General features: G+C 40.9%; 1 protein-coding gene across 2 annotated transcripts in view; it reads left to right on the top strand.

Moving 5' to 3' along the window:
- Positions 1-27,908, top strand: part of COMMD1 (copper metabolism domain containing 1) — a 231,951-nt gene that overhangs the window by 88,171 nt on the left and 115,872 nt on the right. For both annotated transcript variants that reach the window (XM_089669179.1, XM_089669180.1), the window contains exon 2: positions 9,265-9,546. In XM_089669179.1, coding sequence (XP_089525305.1) covers positions 9,265-9,546 — 282 coding nt within the window. The remainder of the gene's footprint in view (positions 1-9,264; positions 9,547-27,908) is intronic.

Raw genomic sequence — 27,908 nt, 5'->3', positions numbered from 1 at the left:
TGAACCCTTATAGCTTCCCAGCCATACCTCTCCGTCCAGCCATTGTAGGGCCGCATTAGGATTATCAAAGAAATGAGATGTGTCCTCTGCAATCACTCGGAGTTTAGCTGGATAAAGCATGGCATATTGAAGGCCCAAAGCCCGAAGTCGTTTTTTGACATCCAGGAATTTTGCGCATTGCTTTTGAACTTCCACAGAAAAATCTGGAAATAAGGATACTTGGACATTATCAACCGACAGGTTACCCTTGCTTCTGGCCTGGGAAAGGATGGTGTCTCTGTCCCGATAATTAAGGAGTCTGAACAGGAAAGGCCGTGGAGGAGCACCAGCCGGTCTTACATGTGCCGGGACTCTATGTGCTCATTCCACTGCAAATATGGGGGAGAATGCATCACTGCCAAATGTAGAGGTTAGCCAAGCTTCAGTAAAGGCTACAGAATTTTTGCCTTCAGCACGCTCTGGTATGCCCACTGTACGCACATTGTTGCGGCGTAACCGATTTTCCAAATTTAGTCTAGAGGCATTAGTAGAAGCGACCGATTGCACATATTGCATATCCCTGTATAATGGTTGCCAGTCATCTTCCAGAGTGCTCACTCTCCCCTCCAAGGCCGCAGTGCGATCCTGCAATTTCTGCATATCTTGACGCACCAGGGTCAATTCTACCCTCATCCCCTTCACCTCCCCAGTAAGAACCGCAACAGGTGAGGTGCATGTAGTAACCGCAGAGAGAATCTCTTTTACGGGTGAGTTCAGGATGATGTTTCTACAGAGTCTAAGTCCGGATCTATATCGGATTCCAGAAGTTGTTTTTGAGAAGTTTCCCTGGTGAGCGGCCTGGCGAAGAACCTTTGTGCGGCCTCCCCCTGTTTCTCCCTGGATGCACGGATCGGGGTACCGCCATCTTGCCCAGCCGAGTTTCTTTCCCCCGTTTAGCCATCTCAAAAGAGGAGAAACTGAGTTCCAAGTGACAGCAGGAAAGGCAGAGCACACCCCGGGGACCAGAGATGTTATTCTGACCGGAGAACGATGTGCCAAACAGGAGAAATTACAGGATGTACAGCAGTGCACACTAGGCACACCTCCTACTGCATGCGATGCCGGCCACGACCCCCAGCCTTGCCTCTCAGTAATCAGTCAGAGAAGCGGATCAATTAGAAAGATGCTGGCATGTGGTGTGAATTGTGGAGCCTTTGTATATACATGGGAGCATCCCTTCTGCCCTGTGTGGGTAGTCTTCTATGGAAACTAAACCCTGGACACTAACTTATGCAAAATGCAAAGACCTTTTTGATTGGTCAGTTAGGCCCCCATTGATTGGCCAGTCAGGAGGTGGTCAGAGGCAGGTTCACTATCTAAATACCTATTCAGTATCTTGACTATTATAGTGCATTGGGCTTCCAACAAGGCTATCTTAACAGTAACAGCAAAGTGCTTCCACCAGTCCAGGGCCTCCTGACATTCATGCTCTGTTCCCAAATCAGTAGACCTGCAGGTGTACAAGTCTGTAAGGCTAAGTTCACACTGGCATTGAAAGCAGGCATTTGAGGGGTATTTTTAACGCTCCACAAATGCCTATGCAAATAATACTATGGACAGGACACATTGCTATTCACTTTATCAGAACATGAATCGTTAGCATCGTGTTGCGTCGCTTCACTTCAAAATTGAAGCCTTATGTCGAGTCTGGAGGAGTTTGAAGCCTTTCAATGCCTCCCATTCAAGTCTGTGGTAATGCTCCACAAATGTGCTGGCAGGAGTTTGCAGCGTGATTGCGGCGCTTTAATAACATTATAGTTTATTATAGGCGTTTGTCAGACGTGCCAAAAACGCACATAGAGCATTTGGGGAGTGTTTTAAAAACGCATTAAACACAAGTCATACACACCTGTTAACATGCATTATCGCTATATGTGCGTTTTGTTAAGAGTTAGCATTATAATAAATAAATAAATAATAAAAATAGTCCTTTCTTAGAATGGGTGCCCACAGGGGAATACAGCAGTCTTACCTCTCTTACTATTTGCTCCCATCGTGTGATCATGATATGTCACAAACCAGGATACAGGGGGAGAAAGAAGAGGACTTTCCTTCACACCCCATTGGGCTCCCAATGTGAGGTGATATATATATATATATATATATATGGTTTTCGGATGCACCTGGCTGATGGCAGGACCCATGAAGTCAGATCTCAGTAACAAAGTGACACTAACTCTAAGAGGAGCACATAATGGGCTTTTTGCCTGGTACAGGTAGTAGCAGGCATCTTGGTATGTCTTCTCTTAGGGACAGTTCACATCAGAATGCGGTGTGGGAAACCCCTGTTCCGAGTGTGTTTTCTGCACCGAGCTCAAAATGCACTGCACTTGCAATCTGCAGCAGGTGTCAATGTTAACTTACTAACACCCAAAATGCAGGTCCCAAAAAAGTGTGTTTGCCTGCACTGAATTGCATGGTAAAGTAGTACCACGCGATCTGGTTGGTCTGCATTTTATTAAAGCGGAGTTTTAGCTGAAAAAAAAAAAAAGTCTAGCTACAAAAACTGTAGCTGCTGACTTTTAAAATACAGACATTTACCTGTCCCTCGGTCCAGCTGTGTCCTCACCATGGCCGTTTTCTCTCCCGGCGCTGGGCGCTGGCATCTTCAGTGGGGGGACAGCTGGGTGGTCACTGTGCATGCGTGAGGAGCGCTGCGCTGTGTGAATGGCCCCATAGTCTTCTGGGACCTGTCACGTGTCCCAGAAGACAACGGGGAGGGAGGGTGAGAAGGACAACTTCTGCTTCCGATCGCTCTGAGCGATTGCAGCGGAACTGGGAGCGGGTATCTGTCAAATTTGGGTAAACACCCACCCCCCCACTCCCAAAGGTGCCAATCTTTAATGGGGAGCGGGGGACAGGTTTAAAGCGGAACGTCCCCTTTTGGGTGGAGTTCCACTTTAAGTAGTGCCTGCACCGCTTTTGGTGTGGTCTGGCACGATTTTAAACTTTCAGCAATTGCAACTAAGGCAAGAATTTACATTTTAAAAAGTGAAAATGGAATACAGAATCCTTTAATTACATTTGGACCCAAAGCAACCGTGTTGGACCGGCATTCAGTTTTGGGACCGTTCTTGTGTTGGTGTTGTAGACATTTATATGTAAGCTCATAAGAGTTTAATTTTTAACTTGAATTTCTTTATTTAGCAATAACCGCAGTTAAAATACTTTTCAAAACATTTTTATTGAACCAAAGGTTATCTGGGGTGGAGTCCCAGCTGTGGTGCAATCATTTGGACTCATTCATCAATATGTGAGGTTCTCTGAGGTCATCTTAATGAATTGCTGATCAGTAGAGCCACAGGAAGGCAAATGTCCTTCCTCATCCCACCCTTCCCTAGTCTAGTCCTTGATTTAGAGAGCAATCAGTTTAGCCTGGGGACCAGATGAGCCAAGAAGGAGAATGTATCTGCTCTGCATGGGCTTTGATGTAGAAGCGATCCATTAGCAATGCTGATCACAAGATTGGTAACCCAGAGTGATCTTCGTAGGGTGAAGTTTCACAGAAAAGAAGAGATTAATTAGGCTCCATTCCCCACTGAGCATAGCGTTTTTGTGCATTGTTACGCATGTTTTGTCACACATTATGCGCGTTTGCAAATGTTTGTAAATGGTTTGTTCAGCTGTTTTTGGGCTGTTTGAGTTCTGGCGTTTTTGTTTTAGCCAATAGAGAGAAAATTTATTTGTGACATCAGTTGCTGCCATGCCAGAAAAATGCTCTTGGTCGCGCGACAAAACACGAGAAAGTGCATGAAAACGCACGATTTGCGCATTTCCATGTATTTCTGCCTGAATGGAGCTACAAAACGTTTTTGAGCTTCAGGCAACTTGGAGTGGAGATGTGAACCGCCTCCATAGAGTGATATTGATTTTTTTTCTCCCTGAGCGTTTTGGAGCTTCGAACTTTGCTCTACAAAACAGTGGTGCGAATGGGGCCTTAAAAAGACTTTAAAGGTTATAATTAAAAAAACAAACAAACAAACATATACTTACCTGATATGTAGAATAGTTTTGCACAGAGCAGCCCCTATCCTCTTCTTTTTGGATCCCCCACCAGCAGTCCTTGCTTTACGGTCATCCAGGCATGGGAAACTGCCAAAAAAATAGTAATTCACAGTAGGGTGGTGAGAAGGAATTAAATATGTTTAACAATTCCGTTTGCTCATTAGATCCAGGGTCTTGATTAGTAACACAGACATGCAGGCTTTTCGACATCACTTTTCAGACAGGGCGTGCTGCATGAAATTTTGCACGCTGGATCAGCAAGATCTGAAGTCTTCTGCAATGGGTGATTTGTTACATACACCTAAAAAAGTGTTTATTTAATTTGCAGAAAAAAATACAGCCTTTTGGCCACTAGATGGAGCTGATGATAATAGAAAATAAATACAGATATATTTTCCTGGTCTATGCTATTTTTATGAGTGAAGAACATCCAACCTGGAGAGAAAACAAGCTAGTAACAGTTTGATTTTTTTCTGTATTTACACAAAACAGATTTTTATGCAGTTTCACAGGATGAAAAAGCTCTGCATTTTTTTCCTAGTTAGTCATTTAGCATTGCAAATGATATTGACTGTTCACCTTACAAATCCTTCACTCTTTGGGTAACATTACTAATTTTCTTTAGACCTAAAATATACTGAACAAGCAAACTTGCTCTCGCCATCTCAAAATGAAGCAACTGATTCCCTTTCATCAGGACGCAGTTTATTGTCGTCATTCTGTACAGTAGGACTGTAATTTGATTTCATTGATGGGAAAATATTTGGCAGACATGTTGAAAATATTTAGCTGAAGATAATCCTGTCTTTCCTGGCAAAGAGCGCTCTTGGTACATTTCCACTACGGTGCACAACAAAAGATTTCTTTCTGAAGCTGCAAGCTTAATATCTAATAGGCAAGCCACTCTATTATAAAAGAGCTACCATACAACAAAATAAATTCTTGGAATAAAATTTCCTGTGAAAAGGAGGATCGAGGCAGTAGTATCTCTTTGACAGATACTTGACCTGAAAGTGGCATGAGGAGCGAGAGGATTGGCAACACTCCCACCTATTCATACAGTTCAGTAGTGTCCTACTCTTAAATAATCTCCTCTCTAGCTTTATCTCCAAAAAGCTCAGAGCTCTCTGTCCCTGAGGGGCCTCACATCTGAAGCTTGTCATATAACACCGATCTTACTATCACTGCTATTTGCATCTCAAATGTTATATATAGCACAGAAAGCAACGCAGTATTCTGTCGCCATTTTGTTTTTAGAGGTTGTTGTTAGAAAACGTGGAAGTTTATGTTCTTTTTGGATCTTTAATCCACTCTGCTGTTCATTTACCTTCCCTGATTGTTGGTGTCCACTGGACTGTTCTGCCAAAACACGGGGAAGCAACCTTTCTGCCTTTCGTTGTACTATTCTGCTTCTCTCTGCATACCCTAGTTCCAATCACACCCTGCAGTACTGACCCCCATATAAGTATATGTAGGTAAAAATGAAGTCTTAGTATCCTACTAAGGAGCTCTACTAGAGCTCTTTCCTCCAGTTGGGTCCAGTCTGCAATAGTAATAATGTTTTACACACACACACTATATATAAATAGTCCAATGGTGTATATTGTACTCAGATAAAGTTGGTGACTTCCCGAGTGCATGCAATTAAAGCAGAGGTTCAGTGTGTAAAAAAAAAAGTAAAAATAAAAGTCAGCAGCTACAAATCCTATAGCTGCTGACTTTTAATAAATGGACACTTACCTGTCCCAAGATGCAGCGCCGTCCTCAGCCGGGCTAGTTCTTAACTAGATTCCATGTTCCTGGCGCTGGCATCCTAACTGTGGGCAGCCTGGGTGCCCACTACGCATGTGCGAGTCGCATTGCGCTTTGTGAATGGTTCTGCAGTCTTCTGGGATCCATCATGGGTCCCACAAGTCTGCGGGGAGAGTGGGGGGGGGGGAGAAGTGGTGGGAACAGGTACCTGTCAAAACTAGGTACCCGATTTCCCCCTCCAAAATTACATGCCAAGGTAAGCAGAGGAGCGGGAAGGATGTCTTAAAGGAGAACTTCCCCTTTTGGGTGGAGCTCCGCTTTAAGTAGATACAAACAGTCCAATGTAAGAGGCACTGGCAGGTCCTGCATTGCAGCAACATAAACAAGTTTATTAGCTAATGTTATGATAAGGCACTGCTTGTGTGTGTATATGTATATGTGTGTATATATATATATATATATATATATCTATCTATCTATATATACACACTATATTGCCAAACGTATTGGAACACCCCTCCCAATCCTTGGATTCAGGTGTTCCAATCACCTCCATGTCCACAGGTGTATAAAATCAAGCACCTAGGCATGCAGGTTGCTTCTACAAACATTTGTGAAAGAATGGGTCACTCTCTGGAGCAATAAGTTCATCTGTGACATTTCCTTGCTACTAAATATTTCATGGTCAACTGTTAGTGGCATTATAACAAAGTGGAAACTATTGGGTACAACAGCAACTCAGCCACAAAGTGGTAGGCCACGTAAAATGATAGTGGGGTCAGCACATACGGAAGGGCAAAAAGCGCAGATGTCGCCAACTGTCTGCAGAGTCAGTAGCTAAAGACTTGCAAACTTTGTGTGGCCTTCACAATAACAGTACATAGAGAGCTTCATGGAATGGGTTACCATGGCCGAGCAACTGTATCCAAGCCTTATATCAGCAAGTGCATTGCAAAGCGTTGGATACAGTGGTGTAAAGCACGCTGCCACTGGACTCTAGAGCAGTGGAGACATGTTCTCTGGAGTGACAAATCATGCTTTTCTGTCTGGCAATCCGATGAATGTGTCTGGGTTTGGCAGTTGCCAGGAGAATGGAACTTTCCTGACTGCATTGTACCAAGTGTAAAGTTTGGTGGAGGGGGATTATGGTGTGGGGTTGTTTTTCAGGGGTTGAGCTTGGCCCCTTCGTTCCAGTGAAAGGAACTCTTAAGGCGTCAGCATGCCAAGACATTTTGGAAGTTCATGCTCCCAACTTTGAGAACAGTTTGGGGATGGCCCATTCCTATTCCAACATGACTGCACACCAGTGCACAAAGCAAGGTCCATAAAGACATGGATGAGCGAGTTTGGGGTGGAGGAACTTGACTGGCCTGCACAGAGTCCTGACGTCACCCCGATAGAACACCTTTGGGATGAATTGGAACGGAGACTGTGAGCCAGGACTTCTCGTCCGACATCAGTGCCTGACCTCACAAATGCGTTTCTGGAAGAATGGTCAAAATTTCCCATAGACACACTCCTAAACCTTGTGGATAGCCTTCCCAGAAGAGTATATACAGTGTATGTCACATAACTTTTAACAAATCCAGATGTGGCCAGTGGGCCATGTCTTGGAGACCCCTAATTTACAGCAGCACAACCATCTATCTTTTTAAAAAATGTAGTCATTGAGTTTATTGGACAAAATTGATTAAAATATTACACAAATCATAAATGAATACTGCTTAATAACAAACGTCAGCATAAGCATGGATATCCAGATAGAATCCTCTGGAAGCCTGCTCTCTGCGTCTTATATGTATAGCCCAAAGCAATTTAGCATATCTTTAAGGAATAACGTAGAGTCATCCTAGATATGACATTAAATGAATTTGTCATAGAACCATAAACTGAGCAGCACAGTTCATTCAACGCGTTTCACTCTGAGCTTCTTCAGTAATATAGAGGATCTCTGTAAATATGCAAATACGTGTAATTATTATCCCTCTGTGTTTATAATACCAATACATTAACTTGGATACATAAACATATAATTTATAAACTCGTACATGTGTATTTATAAAATGATTGTCTCCAATTTTTAATATGATGTATTTATGTACATGAAGATTGGAGGGAACCCTTTTGAATGAACAGTGCTGTTCTCAATTTATGGTTCTTTGACAAATTAATCTTATATGTTTATAATTAGGATGACTTTATGTTATGATTTAAAGGTATTTATATAGCATAAGGCATATTAACTTGGGAAGTAGAGGGCAGACTTCTAGAGGATTGTATCTATATAGCTGTATATCTATGTATATGCTGATGTATTGTTATAATGCAGTATCAAATTTTTGATTTGTTAAACAACAGCACTTAGAGTTGGGACTGTCAATGTACCTCCCAAGGTATAAAACAAGAACAAATATTAGTACATAAAAGCAATATTTTATTATTCACATATATTAATATCACAAATACACATCACAAAAAAAACAATAAAATTAATAATGTCGCTTGGAATATAACCATAAAACTGTTCAAAAGATCCTTGTCTTAAATGGCCAACGCGTTTCACAGAAACTGCTTCCTCAGGACCTTGGATCTCATTTGTACAAAAACTAGGACAAAATATATATAATGACATCATATAACAGTCATAGCACTATAAGCAATCCATATGTAACAATTACATGACAGACATAGTTGATGTAATTAACCCCAATTGATAAATACACACTCTGAATTGCAAAATCAGAAAGGTCACAGAGAAAGAAGAAAAGAAAACAAAAAAAAATTATATAATACATGTGTGTTTATACACATAAATTTATTAGCTTGTGTTCACATGTACAACAATGCGTGTACAATGACATGCACCTGCCGGGCTCGTGGGGAGGGGCTCAAAATCAGCAACGCTTGCAGAGGACTACTGCATAACAAAATGGAAAACACCAACATGATCTATCCCATATATGTCAGAACCATCCCAGTGACAGCACGAACCCACCTCCATATGAAGATCGTACCTCAAATATCAACATCTACAACCCAATTGATTTAAAAAATAGATATAGCGTCACTAGCAACACATCTCCATTTAGTTGGATTTGAGCCATATATTATCTATGAAGATTGCTTGGTATCCAAAAAAAAGTGGATCTAGGGACAAACAAATGAAACAAAGTTCCAATCATAAATCCATTAATGGGCCAAATTAGACTGAAAATTATGTTGCAGACCTCCAAATGTTTCATCACACATAAGAGAAACATCATCGGGGCTTTTATGGGGGATTATTTATTTACCAAAAAAAGCCAGTGTGGGCACCAACTTGCTAGCGTCAAACCTAAACTGAAATATCAGTTTTAAATTTACTGATCCTCTGTTTTTAAATGTATACAGTCTAGATACAATATTCGTTCCACATATTTTCTCTCTACATAGCTCACAAATATTATTTTTTCTCTCCTTTATTTTAAGTCTGTAGTGTCTGCCGACATGGATGCAAACCAGATTGAGGCTTTTCTGACAGCACAGACTAAAAAGCAAGGGGGAATCACGGTTGAACAATCTGCAGTCATTGCTAAGTTTTGGAAGAATCACAAAAGAAAGATTCGGGAAAGCATGATCAACCACACCAGATGGGAGAACACCCTTAAAAGCTTAAAATGGAGAGTAGATGTAAAATCACAGTCCAGGTACTCGGACCAAGTCAGCAATGCTGCTGCTGTGGTGGAGATGGAGATTGGGACAAATGACAAGGTAAGCAGCATCTGAACATATTATTGTTCTGCACACAACACCTCGTTGGCAGATGGTGGAACTAATTATTATATTGTACATCTTGCTGTTTTGATCCTGGCTAGTTTCAGAAGGACCTACAGTGGGGATCGAAAGTTTGGGCACCCCAGCTAAAAATTTGTATTAATGTGCATAAAGAAGCCAAGGAAAGATGGAAAAATCTCCAAAAGGCATCAAATTATAGATTAGACATTCTTATAATATGTCAACAAAAGTTAGATTTTATTTCCATCATTTACACTTTCAAAATAACAGAAAACAAAAAAATGGCGTCTGCAAAAGTTTGGGCACCCTGCAGAATTTATAGCATGCACTGCCCCCTTTGCAAAGCTGAGACCTGCCAGTGTCATGGATTGTTCTCAATCATTGTCTGGGAAGACCAGGTGATGTCAATCTCAAAGGTTTTAAATGCCCAGACTCATCTGACCCTGCCCCAACAATCAGCACCATGGGTTCTTCTAAGCAGTTGTCTAGAAAACTGAAACTAAAAATAGTTGACGCTCACAAAGCTGGAGAAGGCTATAAGAAGATAGCAAAGCGTTTTCAGATGTTAATATCCTCTGTTCGGAATGTAATTAAGAAATGGCAGTCATCAGGAACAGTGGAAGTTAAAGCAAGATCTGGAAGACCAAGAAAAATATCAGACAGAACAGCTCGCAGGATTGTGAGAAAAACAATTCAAAACCCACGTTTGACTGCACGATCCTTCCAGAAAGATCTGGCAGACACTGGAGTTGTGGTACACTATTCCACTATAAAGAGATACTTGTACAAATATGGTCTTCATGGAAGAGTCATCAGAAGAAAACCTCTTCTACGTCCTCACCACAAAAATCATCGTTTGAACTTTGCAAATGAACATATAGACAAGCCTGATGCATTTTGGGAACAAGTTCTGTGGACCGATGAGGTTAAAATTGAACTTTTTGGCCGGAATGAGCAAAGGTACGTTTGGAGAAGAAGGGGTACAGAAAATCTATGGATAGACCTTAAAAGAGCAGTGCGTGACAGACAGCCCAGAAATCTCAAAGAACTGGAAGACTTTTGTAAGGAAGAATGGGCAAAGATACCTCAAACAAGAATTGAAAGACTCTTGGCTGGCTACAAAAAGCGTTTACAAGCTGTGATACTTGCCAAAGGGGGCAGTACAAGATATTAACTCTGCAGGGTGCCCAAACTTTTGCAGACGCCATTTTTTTGTTTTCTGTTATTTTGAAAGTGTAAATGATGGAAATAAAATCTAACTTTTGTTGACATATTATAAGAATGTCTAATCTGTAATTTGATGCCTTTTGGAGATTTTTCCATCTTTCCTTGGCTTCTTTATGCACATTAATACAAATTTTTAGCTGGGGTGCCCAAACTTTCGATCCCCACTGTATATCCTGCCAAGCAAGCAAAAGGTAGTGTTTGCCTCTGACAGCCATTCATTCTCTTTTGTACTCTAATTTTGTTTATAACACGGCATATCGCTATGACATGGTACTATTTGTTTCAATAGTGTTTTCCAAGTGTTATGTGTGTTTTATGTTGATTAAAAACAGACATTATAGATTTGAAAAACCCTAAAACACCAAAATTAAAAAATATCTATGAGAGCTCATTTACTTGCCAAAAGATGTCCATCCAGTTTCAGAGTATTAAGCTAGCCCTACATGAATCAAAATTCAGCTGGTTCAGCAGGGATGGGCCAACATTTACAGGCGCCTGCCAGCCCATCTCACAAGTCTCTGTGCAAAGACCAGCAGACAGACCCAGTAATGATGTCACTGGTTCTTAAGAGGTATTTCTAGAAAACAAAATTTATTTGGTTGAAACTATTTAATTGCATGTTGATCCATGGGAGTGGGATATTTACACAGTATATGTGTACATTAAACCTTAGCTTTAAAACAACTATTATAGACTGACTCTAATAGGGTGCTCCAACAGAGAGACCATAAATACTATGCAAGAGGCATTACACCTGGCAAGCTACTGGTCACTGCCTTATGACACCAACGGACTAGAACATGCATCCCCTGCATTAAAAACAACAGAGGAGATATACACTATACCTTCAAGGATATAGCAAAATCCTGTGTGCATTGCTACCAATCACCATGCCCCAGGGGGTCCTACTCAGCATTTTAAAGGAGTCAGGCACACATGCCTAATGGAAAAAGCTCAGACCCAGACACACAGATCTACACAGTCCAATACTTTAAATGTTTTGAACAAATGCTATTGCCCGCTTTGTAAACCTTATTAAATTCATTACCCCATGCTTATACTCCCCATATATGCGTACATCACAGTGACTATGAAAAAAGGGAAATACCCTCTTTTATGCCAGAGTTTCAGGCTTATTTCAACGGTGAAATGAAAATGTATGCAAAAATTCTGTCCTCATGATTCAAACCCCTGCTCTGTTTTTGGATCCACCCGGATCATGTTGTCTTTTGTCCAAGATAGAGAAGCCCAAGATCATTCCCTGAGGTCAATTTAAACACCAGTTTTGTTCACCTGCACAGACTACTCCTGCTCCTCCTACTTACTGATGCCAAAAGGATGCTCAGCTGACAAATGTTATAGATATTGCTCCAAGCAAGCATCCACATATCTGTGAAATTCTAAATTCAACAAATTTATGAAAAGCCCCAAATTCCTAATCGAGTACTAACTCGAAGTAAAGTTAATGGGGGTTTGGACTTCCATGATATTAGAAAATACTACAAAGTCTCACTACATGACAGAACTTTAAATTGGGCTTATTGTCAAAACTGGTCCAGTAACTAAGTGATCCAGTAGTCCACAGTAAGTGCTTAGGAAAGCTGATGACTGTGTAAAACCACAGCACACAAAGTACAAATCGTAAAAAACATTTATTGACACATTATAAGTTCAGTCTTAAACAAGGTAATCGATAATAGATCCTCATATTAAAACAAATGTATAGAAAACCTGTACTTGGGCATAAAAAAGGCATGAGGTCTCTGCTGCAAGCTGTTATTATAGCGATTAGAACCCAAGATGCCACTAATAGTAAATAAGAACAAATCAGTGATGATATATGGTTGTGGGACTCAGAAACAGAATACTTCCATCAGAAGAGGATGGCAGAAACTGGATGCTGGACTGGTATAAGATGCGGGATCGTTTGAATGAATGGCCTGATGGCCAGCCACATAAGTGGATGTAAATGTAGATACCAGTGCAGACAGATTGCTGGTGTGTGGCCGATCCTTAAGGCTGTCGCACTGGAAGCGACCCCTTGAGAATCATTCCCCACACATTAGCTCCCACAACTGTAACACTAGGAACAAAACTCTCCACTCAAACTCAGTGTAGATAATCCTCATTTATTCTCAGGCCTGAATGCAAGGTTTTTTCAACACTGGAGAACTGAGGTCCCATTGCTACTATGCCATGCAACCAAAGGTGGCAGGGTTCTTGGACTTTCTGAATTAAGATGGGGGCCCACACCTCTTGAATTCTGGATATGGTTTCAACTCACAATTTTGTCCAGAGCCTTCCAAAACCATTGAGATACCTAGATCTTCTTACTCCGTTAGAACAATCATGTTATTTACATCCAGTGCTTATCATGGTATTCCACTTCTCTGCAAAGGGCATCTTTGGTGGTGGAGCTCACTAATTAAACCCCATTTGGAGACCACTGAGACCTTTCCAAAGGACTCCTCCACAACAGCCTTTGTCTGCTCCAACATTAGGAAACATTGCTTTCACATCTCCTAAATGTGGCCATGAGCGTGATTCTGAAATATTGGAAAACCCCTAGACTACTTTCAACAGCAGAATGGATGCTAAGAGTTGTTAAAATGCATCTGAAAACATTACTATTCAAATAGCTGACTACAAAACATGGGCAAAACTGTAAGGCTCCATCCACACTAGTGGTTTTTTAAGCTCCTAGGGGCTTTTCTGAGTCCACCTGCTCCTAGAAGATAATAGTGTTATCCTATGTGTCCAAGCACACTCTTTTATGCTAGAAGCTTTTTTCTAGCTTCAACATTTAGGAGCACAAAAAAATTGTGTTTTGTAAAATTTTAGGGAGCTTTTTCCCGGCAGAAAAAAATGCTAAACGTTCCTAAATGCTTCTAAAAACGACTAAAACGCTCCCAACAGCTTTTTTCAAGTGGTTTTTCTTCTTCATGTAAAAATGCTAATAAAATGCTACTACAAGCTGGCACAAAAATTCATTAAGTTTTTCATCCAGCAGTTTTTCCAAGCGTTTTTGAGCTTTAGCACGGAATCTAATTTTTACTGGAAAAAAATCCAGATCTCATCCTACGATAGGATGTGTTTAAAAACAGGCCACAAGATAGCTAATGACTTTATTAATAACATAGTGCAGGGCTTAAAATTTCAAGTCCCAAAACACACACAGAGACACCTGTACACACACACATGTACATACAGAGACACATGTACACACACACAGGCACATACAGACACGCATACACACAGATAAATGTACATACACAGAAATACACATGTACATACACACAGACACATGTATATACAGTGAAGGAAATAAGTATTTGATCCCCTACTGATTTTAAATGACCACTCACGAACAAATGATCAGTCTAAAAATCGAATGGTAGGTGTATTGTAACACTGAGAGACAGAATAGCAACAAAAAAATCTAAAGAAATGCATGTCTAACAAATGATGCACTGATTTGCATGTTCATGAGAAAAATAAGTATTTTATCCCCTTCACAAAACATGACTTAGTACTTGGTGGCAAATTGCTTGTTGGCAATCACAGAAGTCAGACGTTTCCTGTAGTTGGCCACCAGGTTTGTACACATCTCAGGAGGGATTTTGGCCCACTGCTCTTGGCAGATCCTCTCCAAGTCATTAAGGTTTGGTGGCTTACGTTTAGCAACTCAAACTTTCAGCTCCCTCCGCAGATTTTCAATCAGATTAAGGTCTGGAGACTAGCTAGGCCACTCCAGGACCTTAATGCGCTTCTTCTTGAGCCACTCCTTTGGCCGTGTGTTTTGGGTCATTGTCATGCTGGAACACCCATCCACGACCCATTTTCAATGCCCTGGCTGAGGGAAGAAGGTTCTCGCTCAAGATTTGACGGTACATTGCCCTGTCAATTGTCCCTTTGATGCGGTGCAGTTGTCCTGTCTCCTTAGCAGAAAAACACCCCCAATGCAGAATGTTTCCACCACCATGTTTGACAGTTGGGATGGTGTTCTTGGGGTCATAGGCAGCCGTCCTCCTCCAAACACGGAGAGTTGAGTTGATGCCAAAAAGCTCGATTTTGGTCTCATCTGACCACAACACTTTCAACCAGTCCTTCTCTGCATCATTCAGATGTTCAGTGGCAAACTTCAGATGGGCCTGGACATGTGCTTTCTTGAGCAGAGGGACCTTGCGGGCACTGCAGGATTTCATTCCTTGTCCACGTAGTGTGGTACCAATTGTTTTCTTTGTGACTGTGGTCCCAGCTGCCTGGAGATCATAGAAAAGATCCTCACGTGTAGTTCTGGGATGATTCCTCACTGTTCTCATGATCATTGACACTCTACGAGGTGAGATCTTGCGTGGTGCACCAGACCTAGGGAGACTGGCAGTTGTTTTGTGTTTCTTCCATTTGCGAATGATTGCACCAGCTGTTGTCACCTTCTCACCAAGCTGCTTGGCGATAGTTTGGTAGCCCAGCCCAGTCCAGGTCTACAATCTTGTCCCTGACATCCTTGGACAGCTCTTTGGTCTTTGCTATGGTGGAGAGTTTGGAATCTCATTGTTTGATTGCTCCTGTGGACAGGTGTCTTTTATACAGGTAACAAAATGAGATTAGCAGCACTCCCTTTAAGAGACTGCTTCTAATCTCAGCTTGTTACCTGTATGAAAGACACCTGGTAGCAAGAAATCCTGCTGAATGATAGGGGATCAAATACTTATTTTCCTCATGAACATGCAAATCAGTGCAAAATTTGTTAGACATGCATTTCTTTTGAATTTTTTCTTCGTCTTCAGTCTCTCAGTGTTATAATACACCTACCATTCGATTTTTAGACTAACCATTTCTTTGTGAGTGGGCAAACATTCAAAATCAGCAGGGGATCAAATACTTATTTCCTTCACTGTACATACACACAAACACACACATGTACATGCACACACACATGTACACACACACATACATGTACATACACGCAGACACATGTACATGCATACACACACCCACCACACACACACAGCCCTATAAAAAGTTGCAGTACTTCCTGGTTCACTCACAGAGCCGGATACTGCACTCTAGGGGGAGGCAGAGTGCACAGCACACACACCTTCCTTTGCTTTCACTGCGCTCAGCTATTGAGCAGTCTGACGGCTCCCAGTGCCATTGACAGATCTGGCCTGAGCTCTGAGCCTGCTCAGCAAGACGGCCCTGGGGTACACACTTGCCCCCACCATAATTTCCACTCGCCATTGGTGAGCAGGCAAGTGGAAATTTTAAGGCCTGACATAGTGTCTTCCCCCTTACGTTTTTTTGTCTTAGTGCCTTTATATATAAATTTGAACGTTGGCTACTGTTCAATTTTTTTCAACTTTGAGACATCACAGGCATCCTTGACTTTCTCAGTTTAATAGAAACTTTATATAGAAAAGGCTTTATTTCAGTATTTCTGGCTGTAAGGGCACATTCACACTAGGAACTGCATGTGAATCACACATGAAAGCTGTGCATTTCCTGTACGACTTCTGCCCATTCATTTTGAGTGGGCTGAAATTGCACCGCACCAAAAGTAGTGCATGCACTACTTTTGAAAATTCAATGCAATCAGACCTCATGGTGCTTTTGTACCATCTGATCCTCTGCAATCTGGTGTGGGCAGACACACTGAGTTGCGACCTGCATTTGGGATGTCATTAACTTTGCGCTGACACCCTCTGCAGATTGCAAGGGCAGTGTGATTTGAATGCGGTGCAGGAGACTGGCACAGAACATGGGTATCCCAAATCATGCACTAGTTTGAAGTAACCCTAGAAGTTAACATATTTTCCTGACATTTGTTTTATCTTTGTATGGAAAAGAATAGTAGATTTGAGTGCAGAAAAATGGGTTAAAGCTGACCTCCAGGCAAATAATTAAATACACTGAGACACACATATGAGAGCTGTTTTAAGTTGGTGATCTAAATTGTTTCTGTCACTTCCTTAACTCAAGCCTGTGACTAAATGGTGAAGGAGTAATATTAGACTGATCAGCGTACTCTTCAGCTTTCTCCTCGCTATGCATGTGTAGACAGTATACCTGATTGACCCAAAATGCTGTCCCACCATTTTCCTTTACATATCTACTAAACAGACAAAATGCTTATTTGAATACTTACACTAAAGTCATTTAAAAAATATAATATCTAGACCATACCGTACAGGACTTGTATTAGATTATGGGTTATATGCAGCCACCTTCAGGTAATTGGAGACTGGCATAAACTTGCTGGGGTTGCCCCAAAGCATGCCATATATATTTGGACACAGGCACAATTTTAGTTTTTTTCAGGTATTTACCAAAACATATTCAAGCTATAGTTATATAATGAATATGGGCTGAAAGTGCACACTCTCAGGTTTAATAGGAGGGTATGTACATCCAAATTGGAGGAAGGGTTTAGGAATTACAGCTCTTAAAATAGTCATCCTACCTTTTTCAAGGGACCGAAAGTAATTGGACAATTGAATCAAAAGCTGTTCCATGGCCAGGTGTAGGCAACTCATTTGTTATTTGTTCATCATTTAAGCAGGTAAAAGGTTTGGAGTTGATTCTAAGATTTGTATTTGCATTTGGAATCTATTCCTGTGAACCTACATCATGCGTTCAAAGGAGCTGTCCATGCAAGTGAAACAGACCATTGGAAGCCTTTAAAAAATGAAACAAATCCATCAGAGAGATAGCAGCAACATTAGGAGTGGCCAAATCAACAGTTTGGTCCATTCTGAGGAAAGAATATATTATATATATATATATATTTTTTTTTTTTCCTCTGAAACTTCTATCGAGAAATAACTGCTGAATGCTCTGGGTTATTTAACAGTTTCCCAGATTGGTTATCTTCGGTGTGCCATTTCAGTTCCCAGTAAATTTCTTATAGTTCTTATTGAGTAGTTTTTATTGATAGGCATTTTGACGTCCTCTTTTAGTCCTCATTTGCTCATTTTGCAGCCATCTGTTCTGTTGCTGCTGTGTCCATTTGCTAGATCATTGCTAACTGGACAGGACATATGAATAGAGAACACGAACATACCTTTTGAGGATACTGCTCTCCTAGAACATTTACAGCTGATGCCATCAGAATTGTTCTTTTGTGTTGATGTTCTAACGAATGTAATTCGCCAGATCTTTATAATGTCCCTTATCGATGTGCATATGTGCAGGATTTTATGGCTAGGTCTGCTTAACCTGCTTGGAAAAAAACAACTATGTATGCCATTTTGATGGTGAATTCAATTTTTGGGGAATCCCTAGATAAACTGATCAAGGAAGTCATTTGGGGGAAAAGTGCTTTTACCTCAAAAAAAGAAGTCTCCTACCCCTAAGACTACCACTTCTTTCACTCTCCCCAGGCATCTACTTCTAAGACAACAGTTAGCACCTCCTTTCATCACAAGTCGTGAACTCCCAGGTCCACCAAGCCTGCCCAGAAGCTTTCCTCCCAAAGAGGGATCCTCCCACTCCTAAAAGTAGGAGGACTTCTGTTGGCCTTTGCGCCATTCTGGATCTAAGACATCCCAGACCCCTGAGTCCAATCTGTAATTTCAAGGGAAGTTAAAATAGAGTTTCTACCAATGCCCCTTCCTTGCTTTTTGCTGTCCAAGCTACCAGTTTATGACCAAGTAAGGCAGATTTAATGACTGCCTTGCACCAAATTCAGGCACAAAGAATGTCCTGCCTCTGGCTGTTCTGTGAACCCAGGGCATTCATGTCACAGTTTACTTGGACTACCTCCTTCTAGAGGTCTCCTCCGCTACAACCTTGGCTACCAATGTCCAGGGGGCAATTCAGTTCCTTCAGACTTTTGACTGCATAATCATTTGTTTAAAGTCTGCTCTCCAGCCCTTACATCATCTGGAGTACCTAAGTCTAACCTTGGACACTGCCCATGCCAGAATTTTCCTTCTGCAAAAGGTGCTCATTGTCATAAGGTCCCACATGAGGATCCTCAGGTCAAAAATGGCACTCCTCAGTTTAGGTTCTGCATGGCGGTACTGGGCTTGATGGTGGCCTCCTTCAAGGCAGTCCCTTTTGCCCAGTTTCACTTTGGACCTCTTAAATGCAACATATTCATGATATTCTACAGGCAAATCCAATCAATGGATCATTCAATCCTTCTGTCCAACCAGGCAAAGCTATTCCTATGATTCCAATGTGATGATCACAGATGCCAGCCTTAAAGGGTAGGTGGAGTTTTCAACTTCCTGAATGTCCAGGAGAATTTGTCCCCACAGGAGTCTAAGCTTTCCCATCAACACTGAAGAACTGAGAGCCATCAGATTGTCTGTACAATACTGGACCTCCCTTCTGTACAATCTCACAGTCAGGGCACTGTACAGTCATTGTCACAGCAGTGGCCTATATAAACAATCAAGGGGGCACAGATGCCAGGCTGCCCTAATACTCTCACTTTTGAAAAAATTAGAAATTTACTGTAGATATACTGGCTATTAATACAATAGTCCAATGACTGAATAATATATAATTTTAATGTGTATTTTTTAGTGAAGCTTTGAATGCATACCTGGGTTTGCTAGCTGCGCTGCCAGTTTTCCAGGTTGCTGATGTCTCATTCATGAATTATCATGTACCAGAATAACTGAGCTGTTACCCATAGTATTAATTTTTTTATTGGGTTTCATCAGCTGCATTGGAAAACATGTTATTAAATCCAATTATTTTAATTAACAAAGACTTTTATTCGCAACATGCATATCATATAATTTACACTAGAGGAATTTTATATAAGCTAACATGTTGTATGATCTATAGCCTTATTTTTTCAATTAATGACCATTTGCTTCATTTACAATCTATTATTTTCATAATATGCTGTCACCTGCTGTGCATAGTAATTGCTTTTTAATGCTTTGCTTGACTTTTAAAGAAGTTCTGATCTTGATATAAAATACCTTAAATGGTTAATCTGTCAAGATAATTATGCTTCACTGGACTTTAAAATAATCACTTTCATAGACATGATATGTAAAATTTTCACTGCTGTGTTGGGTAAGTGTAATTTGCAAGTCTGAACTCATAAATCTATATAGAATATTAACCACATATCGTAGCAACCAGTCCATGTTAGAGAGGCAAATGCACGTGATTTAGCTCCAAAACATTATTTCTTTGTTCCTGTTGAGGACAGGAACTGGATGTAGGATTGAGAAGCTGCTCAATGGGGCGAGTGTCAGCAATAAAAAACCTAGCAGAGGATCCCTTTTATCTGCTAGCAATTTTTTAAAAATGACCTAAAGTTCTGCTGTAACTGCAGACAAACTGCTAAATACAAAGATGTAATTGTAATGTAATTTGTAATTACAACAATTTTCTGGCCATTTATATATGAGTTGTTTTTCTTTTATCTGCTAAAGGATTTGTATTTCTGTCCTTCCAGTTAGTAGTTTTACAGAGATCTTCCTTACTTCACAGACTTAGTGTTACCAAACCCACAACAGTAAAATCAGTCTGTATATGCAATAAAGCATGCTTGTTATACTCCCTGTGGAACCTTAGGGGTTAATCTTTTGCATTGTGTAAAAAGGCTGTTGATCCTGACTTCTCTGCCCCTTCTCTTGTTCAAATGTCCACACTGATATGACAGACTGAACCCGTAGCCCTTCTGCACATGCTCAATTTAGTGTGTATTGCTAGAGAGGTTTTTTTTTTTCTTGGGAGACTGCATGTGATCAGCACAGGACCAATCGGCACTGTCCAGACAGAGGTCAGGGGTTTTGCAACCTCCTAAAGCAGAAAGAAAACTCCTCCTACAAGCTTTAACCAATGCTCTGCTGAAATCGTAAGATTGCTCTAATTGCTGAAGAGAAAAATTATTTAGTAGTTTATATTTGCTAAAATAATTGCACTTCCATGTTCTGTGGGAGAAAAGATTTAGTGAATGCAGGGTCCTGGGTTTGGTAACGCTTTAATTAATCTTTTCTGAAGTTAAGTAACATAAGTCTGCTTCCTCCCCAAGCTAGTGACTGGACAGTAAAAGGAGAAGCAACCAAAGGATGAGCTCATTCCTCTATCACTCTGTTTTCTCCTTCTATCATCATGTTTCTTTTTTGCATGTACCAGCACAGCAGTTTGGCCCCTTAGGTTGCTCATCCCTCTCCCAGTCTGAGCTCAGCTATACAGGAATTACAAGGTGCTGATACCAAATCAAATTCAGGTTCTTCCACTGCTTGAGTTTAAAAATATATGTAATGATTTATAGCATTCATTTGCGCCTTTTTTGTCTTCTTTAAAGTGTTCCTATACCCAGGACCCTGCATTTACTATATCTGGTCTTTTACAGTACACACAACATGAAAAGGCAATTATTTTTGTAAATATAAACTGCTAAATACCTTTTCTGATCAGCAGTTAGAGCAGTCTTGTGACTTCTATCAGTGTCCAGCAGAGCACTGGTTAAAGCATGTAGGAGGAGTTTCCATTCTCCCCTGATTGTTCTGTGAGGCTGCATAACCCCTGACCATCTGTCTGGACAGTGCTGATTGGCCCTGTGCTGATCACATGCACTCTGCCAAGAAAAAAAAAACTAACAATACACACCAAACTGAGCATGTGTTGCTTTCCCCCAAGGTTCTGTTCTATCAGCAGATGGATTGAGGGCAGTGAGGGAAAGCAGGATCAAACCTCCTTTTTACACTAGGTGGAGGATTAACCCCTTAGGTTCCACAGTGAGTATAACAAACCTGTTTTACTGCATATGAAGACTGATTTTACTGTTGTGGGTTTAGTAACACTTTAAATTCAGCTTTACAATGAAATACAAAATACAGGCACCCCTGTAGTGACACAGCCAGTGGAGGGAACCACATCGCATAGCAGGGACCAAGCATTTGACACCCAGAAGTGTGCCGGCTACAGATGATCATCATCAAGGTGTCCTCTACAATGCAGCAGGTTTTTAGTGGTGAGATCAGTGAACAGGTAAGTATTGAATGTTTTCTTTTCAGGGACACCTTTTATTTCTGTTTTTCAAAATAGCAACAGTCATTTTAAGTAAGAGCCAGAATTCTCGATGTGGGTTTTTTTTATTATTGTGATGGGAAGCATGTTTTACAAAGGAAATCAAAAGCTACCACAACAACATTCATCATGTGAACTCGTCAACGTGCCTGCACAAAGCTCTAATTGCAGACAGAGAAATTACCTGTATGTGCGTCTATGTTATTAAAATACAGTCACCAGGAAATTATTCCTGATTTGTTTTGGCCTTCCTTGTGCTTGATGCTAGGAAATCACCCACGCCTATCTCTCTGAAAGTATTCCTCATGTCATTATGAATCTGTAAAAATATATATATTTTTTTTTTCTTTAAGTATACCTATTTCTTAGGCAAAAGGCAGTAGTGAGACCATGTTTAGCAGTAGAGTTTTATTAAGTGTTCTTGCATGGCAAGACCACTTACTGTTATCTCACATATATATACTTATTATTATAGCCAAATTTACCACCCTAACTCCTCCCACAGTTTTTACACTACATAGACAGTAATATACCGAAACGTGCGGATTGTTCCCGATTGGTGTGCTATTACTTTGTGGAACGTTTTGCAGAATGGTTCACGAAATATCGGCATTTTTGTGGGGAAATTGGTCCCATAGGAATGAATGGCTGAATGTTCAAACCTAGAGTGGGAGCTGACAAAAGCTAGAGTGTGAGCTGAAAAATCAGAACATGATTTCTAAACTGCCATCACTCCCTCATTTTCAAGCCCACCTACACAAATCTTATATCAAAACATTCAGCTATCCCTGCTGCCACTAAAAATGTCCCCGGCTAAGCCATAGTTCTGATAGTTTTCACAATATGACCATTTGTTTGCAGTTCCCGCCGCCCTTTAACATTCATTGAAACTCCACTCTAGCCACCTCAAATTTAAAGGGCAATTTCTAAACTGCGACTGTGCCTTCATTTTGAATATTTCTGAGACATACTATGCATCAAAATGTAGGTCTGGATCTTGTGATGCTCACAATATAAAGCTTTTCGGTGTAGGATGTATACTTTTAAAACTACAACCGTTTGAAGATGGCAACCGCCAGTGAAGTGAGCAAGTTGCAGCAGTTTGTTTATAACCATGCCTTTGCCCTTGCTGTAGAGTGAGTTGCCATAGGAACCCAGGTGTGTGAGCAGCCAGCAGAGTGACAAAAGCTAGAGTGTGAGCTGAAAAATAAAAGTTTAAATGCATTTCTCACTCTATCAAGCTTGCCATGTGCACTTTTTACATTTCATCAATCAATTGGTTAGTGTTGGAGGCAAGAACACTTCACACAATTTCCCCAGACATTGTAGATTTTCTAGCTTTATTTGCAGTGCCAACAAATGAGTCACTGTGTCTGCTCCTGTGGACTCCAAGGACATTTCCTGGATTAAAAAAGTATGGGGCTAAACAGAAGACTTTTGTTAAAGCGGAGTTCCATACACATATTTTTTTTTTAAAAAAGCCTTTTAATCCAGTTATGTATTCCTTAAAAATATTGAAATGTAACCTTTGAAAATTCCTGAATCTTTCTTGATATCATACTTCTGCAATCCCTCTATACATCAACACTTTTCTTGGGGAAAACTGGGTCAGCCTCTTAAACCCCTGAGACTTTGCAACAGTGCACATGTGCTGACAGTGAATATGCAGATATAGCCTAAGATCAAAGGGATAACCTCATCAGTGTGCTGCTGCTCCTTCATTGTCCAATTAGCAGACTTGGGGTGTATTTGGGTGGGCAGCACAGTGCCTTACTGGTTACAACTTCTTCTTTGCAGCTAGAGGTCCTCCGTTTGAGTCTCAGTCGGCATGTTTTCCCTGTGCTTGCGTGTTTCCTCTGGGTACTCCAGTTTCCTCCCCATATTTCAAAGATATGTTGGTTGGTTAATTGGTTCCTGTTTAAAACTGGCTCTAATATGATGTTTTACTGAGCACACCCAAGATGTGGAAGTTTGGAATTTATTGCTCTGGATAAACTGATACACTAGAGTGACTCTGAGTTTCTAAACAAAAAACTCAAAAGTAAAGATTTGTTATGTTATAGGGTCCAACTTTTATTCCGCGTTTCTGTATATAAAACACCCAGTAGTGCAAATATCTTCTTAATGAGTATTCTTCTTCCACAAGTGACAAAAATCCTCTTCCTCCACTTAGTACGCCTCTCATAAATTAGAAAAAGCTTCCACAAAATCCACCTTCCTCTGTGGTTAGGCTCCTAAATCCGTCCTCCTTCACATAGGAAATATACCTCCAAAGGAATCACATATACTATTATATCTTCAAAATACTTTCACTCTGCTCGTGCTCCCCTCGTAACAAACTCCCAGTACTAGTGAACACACTGACCGCAACCTCCTGTTTTATGCACCTTACCAGACGATAAAGTCCACTCGCTTAGAAAAGGGGGGGGCTCTACTCACTTTACAGATCATCCAGTTCTCAAATGGCATAAGAAAGACAAGGTGTCTCAGCATGTGTAGAAATGGAAAAGAGTGTAAAAAACCTTTTCCAAAATGGCCGCTCCGTAACTGCCGGTTCACGACTGACGCATTTCGCCACTTCTGACTTCATCTGAGGCCTGTTATAGGGTACATCTGGACACAGCTGATCACATGACAGAGCCAAAGTCATCAGCTCTTTCCGCTGATGGGTGATCCCCTGTGTCCCAGGGACACAGCACCACAGATTGCCACGCTGCACGCTGTTAAAGTGGGAGGACTTCATATGACGTCCTCCCAGAACGAGAGAACTGCCTTGTGCCTGTCATCTCCTTATATGGTGGACGAGAGGCAGTTAATTTAGCCTATAAACTGTATAACTCAGTTGAACATCAAACTGAAATCTTTTAGATGGAGGGAAGTAAAAATAAAAAACTAAAATAATATGGTTGCATAAGTGTGCACACCCTTAAACTAATATTTTGTTGAAGCACCTTTTGATTTGATTCCAGCACTCAGTCTTTTTGGGTATGAGTCTATCAGCATGGCACATCTTGACTTGGCAATATTTGCCCACTCTTCCTTGTAAAAACACTCCAAGTCTGTCAGATTGTGAGGGAATCTCTTGTGAACAGCCCTCTTCAGATCACCCCACAGATTTTCGATCGGATTCAGCTCTGGGCTCTGGCTGGGCCATTCCAAAACTTGAATCTTCTTCCGGTGAAGCCATTCCTTTGTTGAGTTAGATGTATGCTTTGGGTCGTTCTCATGCTGAAAGATTAAGTTCCTCTTCATGTTCAGCTTTCTAGCAGAAGCCTGAAGGTTTTGTGCCATTATTGGCTGGTATTTGGAACTGTTCCCTCTAACTTGACTAAGGCCCCAGTTCCAGCTGAAGAAAAGCATAATGCTGCCACCACCATGCTTCACTGTGGGTATGGTGTTCTTTACATGATGTGCAGTGTTGTTTTTCTGCCAAACATTTCTTTTGGAATTTTGGCCAAAAAGTTCAACCTTGGTTTCATCAGAGCATAACACTTTTTCCCACATGCTTTTGGGAGGCTTCAGATGTGTTTTTGCAAAATTTAGCCGGGCTTGGATGTTTTTCTCCGTCTTGCCACTCTACCCCATAGCCCAAACATATGAAGTATACGGGAGATTGTTGTCACATGTACCACCTGGCTTGTGTGGATTGGAGAATCCGTTAAGGGCTCATTCATAATACTCGCACACTAAACTGGATTGGTTTAATGGTACAGACAGATGTCCGTTTTGAATGCAGTAAACTGCGGTGAGGGGGTGGCTTTTTTTTTTGTCAGGTTTATTTGAAGTGCCCAAAATGACACTTCATGCATGGCATGGTGCAGTAATGCAGTGCGTTGCGTTGTTGTGTGCTGATATGCAGTGCCTTTCTGCATGCTGAAATAAAATGCAACATGTCTGCATTTTCTGGCAGCTCATTGCACCACATCTGCAGGCTGCCTTGCAGTGTGAATGAGGGCACATAGAAAACAATTATTTTCTATGTGCCCTAGTGATGACTAGTCACCACACTAGTGTGAACAAGCTATAACTGGTTGATATAGTTTATTGCAGCTTACATTTTTTTCAGTTCCTTTAACCTTCCCGGCGGTATTCCCGAGTGTAGCTCGGGGTTAATTTCAGTACCAAAAGCAGTAACCCCGAGCAACACTCGGGATTACGCTGCAGCGATCCCTCTAGCCTTACCTTGTCCCGCGAGGTCCTCCCGCTGTGTTCCCTGGCCATGTCCGCTGGCTAATGCCGGCATCCATCTTCCAGGTTTCATTCCCTGTGAACGTCGATATGCAGGGGGGCGGAATTAGCGGGAGATTCAAAAAAGTAAAAATTTGACATACACAATAAACTGTAATCTCTTAGTGTTACATTACTGTATCAAACCATTTCACCTAAATTTTGTCCCAGTGCTTTGTCCTGTGCCCTGCCTGCATTTTTACTGTTCTTTCTGCCCGGAAACTGAGAAACCATGGCGTCCAAAAAACATCCCTTTAGGTCAAAAGCGGTTTTAGACCAGCTAGAGAACAGCGATAGTAAATTAGAACCACTTGCAGAATTGAGTGATAGTAGTTTTGTGGGGAAATTCATCATCAGACACTGAAAACGTTTCTGCAACTTTGCTCAGCAATGTGCGAACTTGGTGCTCTATTTGAAATTTCAGTGTTTTTGGTTTGATTACATTTATGAATTAAATTTATTATTATATTATTATTTTTTATCATTATTTATTACATTATAATTTATGATTTCGTGTTTCAAACGTTATCATACCCGGGATGTTTACTAGACTCTTGTTTGGACAGATTTAAGTGAGTTATTCCTAAAAATTACAGGTCTACAATATAAAACAACAAAATTCCATGAAAAATAATGTACTGCTTTGACATTCAAAAATATTAATTAGTTAGACCTCCAGGGAGGTTAAAAAGGACTGTATGTGTATTTAATTAGCAGAAGGGATAATTTTCAGGCAATCTCCTAGATTGTAAGCTCCGAGGAGCAGGGCCCTCCTATGTTGCTGTATTGTCTCCCATTATATTGTAAAGCACTGAGCAAACTGTTGGCGCTATATAAATCCTGTATAATAATAATAATAATATCACTTTGCAGGAACACTGCATCTTTAGTGCATCTTTGGATATCAGGATAACTTTCTGTGCTTTTCCATCATTTCTTATTGTGTTAATTTGCACCGGCAAAAAAAAAGGAAAATATTCTCTATATATAAAAGATCATGGTATTTAATGGAACATTTTGGTGTATGGATATCATGGATAAAGCTCACTTAAGAACTGGAAGTAGTCCAAGCGTGACTGAGAGACAGCAATAAACTAAATTCATTTGCATCACTTGCCATTCTTTTGTCTGCTGATGACATTTTGTCATTGAGAGCCTGTCCTTTTCAGTTATCACCTTGCGCTTTTACCTGCGGATTCTCATTTCAGAATGTTTTAACTCTGTACTATGCAGTCTTTAGTCATCCAAAGGGAAAATGCATGCATAGATTGATGTAAATTCTATCTGGCACGCTGACCTTTTTTGTTGTGGAAAGATTTACTGATCTAAAACCTGCAATGCTGTATTTCTGGAAGACAGAGTTTGTGCCCACATGAGTCTCTAGAATCATCTGTACTATATACCACAGATTGCCAAAAACAGCAGCTAAAGAGAAAAGTTGGATGTGCTAGCACAGTCTCATCACTTGATGGTTGCTGCTCCAGCTTCAGCCATACACAGGAATGCCTGAGCCACATGAGTTATACCCTGAGGAAGTCACGTGATCGTGATGCAACGGGTCGGTACGTCCGTTCCGGTGACGCACTTCCGGTTGGATGCCATTTTTTGGCTCTATCAAAAGATCTATGCAGTACACCCATATTAAGTGGTGGCAATGCGGTTTTATCCTTTTCTACATGTGAGTGGGCAATTTTAATTTACTATTTGATGATTAATAAATGGTTTTACACGATGGAGGATGTTCTGTGCTTATATCTTTGACGGTATGGCTCTGTGGGGAGTGTGACCTGAGATTACTAGTGACAGAGGTTCCCATGCAACATCTTGGTCTGGACGTGGCTTCGTGGTGAGGTTCATAAGGTGAGCTGGCCCTTGTG

Source organism: Staurois parvus, unplaced genomic scaffold, assembly GCF_062004578.1.
Source record: "Staurois parvus isolate SC_StPar_1 unplaced genomic scaffold, SC_StPar_1.0 ptg000070l, whole genome shotgun sequence".
Classification (NCBI taxonomy): Eukaryota; Metazoa; Chordata; class Amphibia; order Anura; family Ranidae; genus Staurois; species Staurois parvus.
Note: the sequence above shows the minus strand (reverse complement) of the source record. Positions and strands in the feature narration are given on the sequence as shown.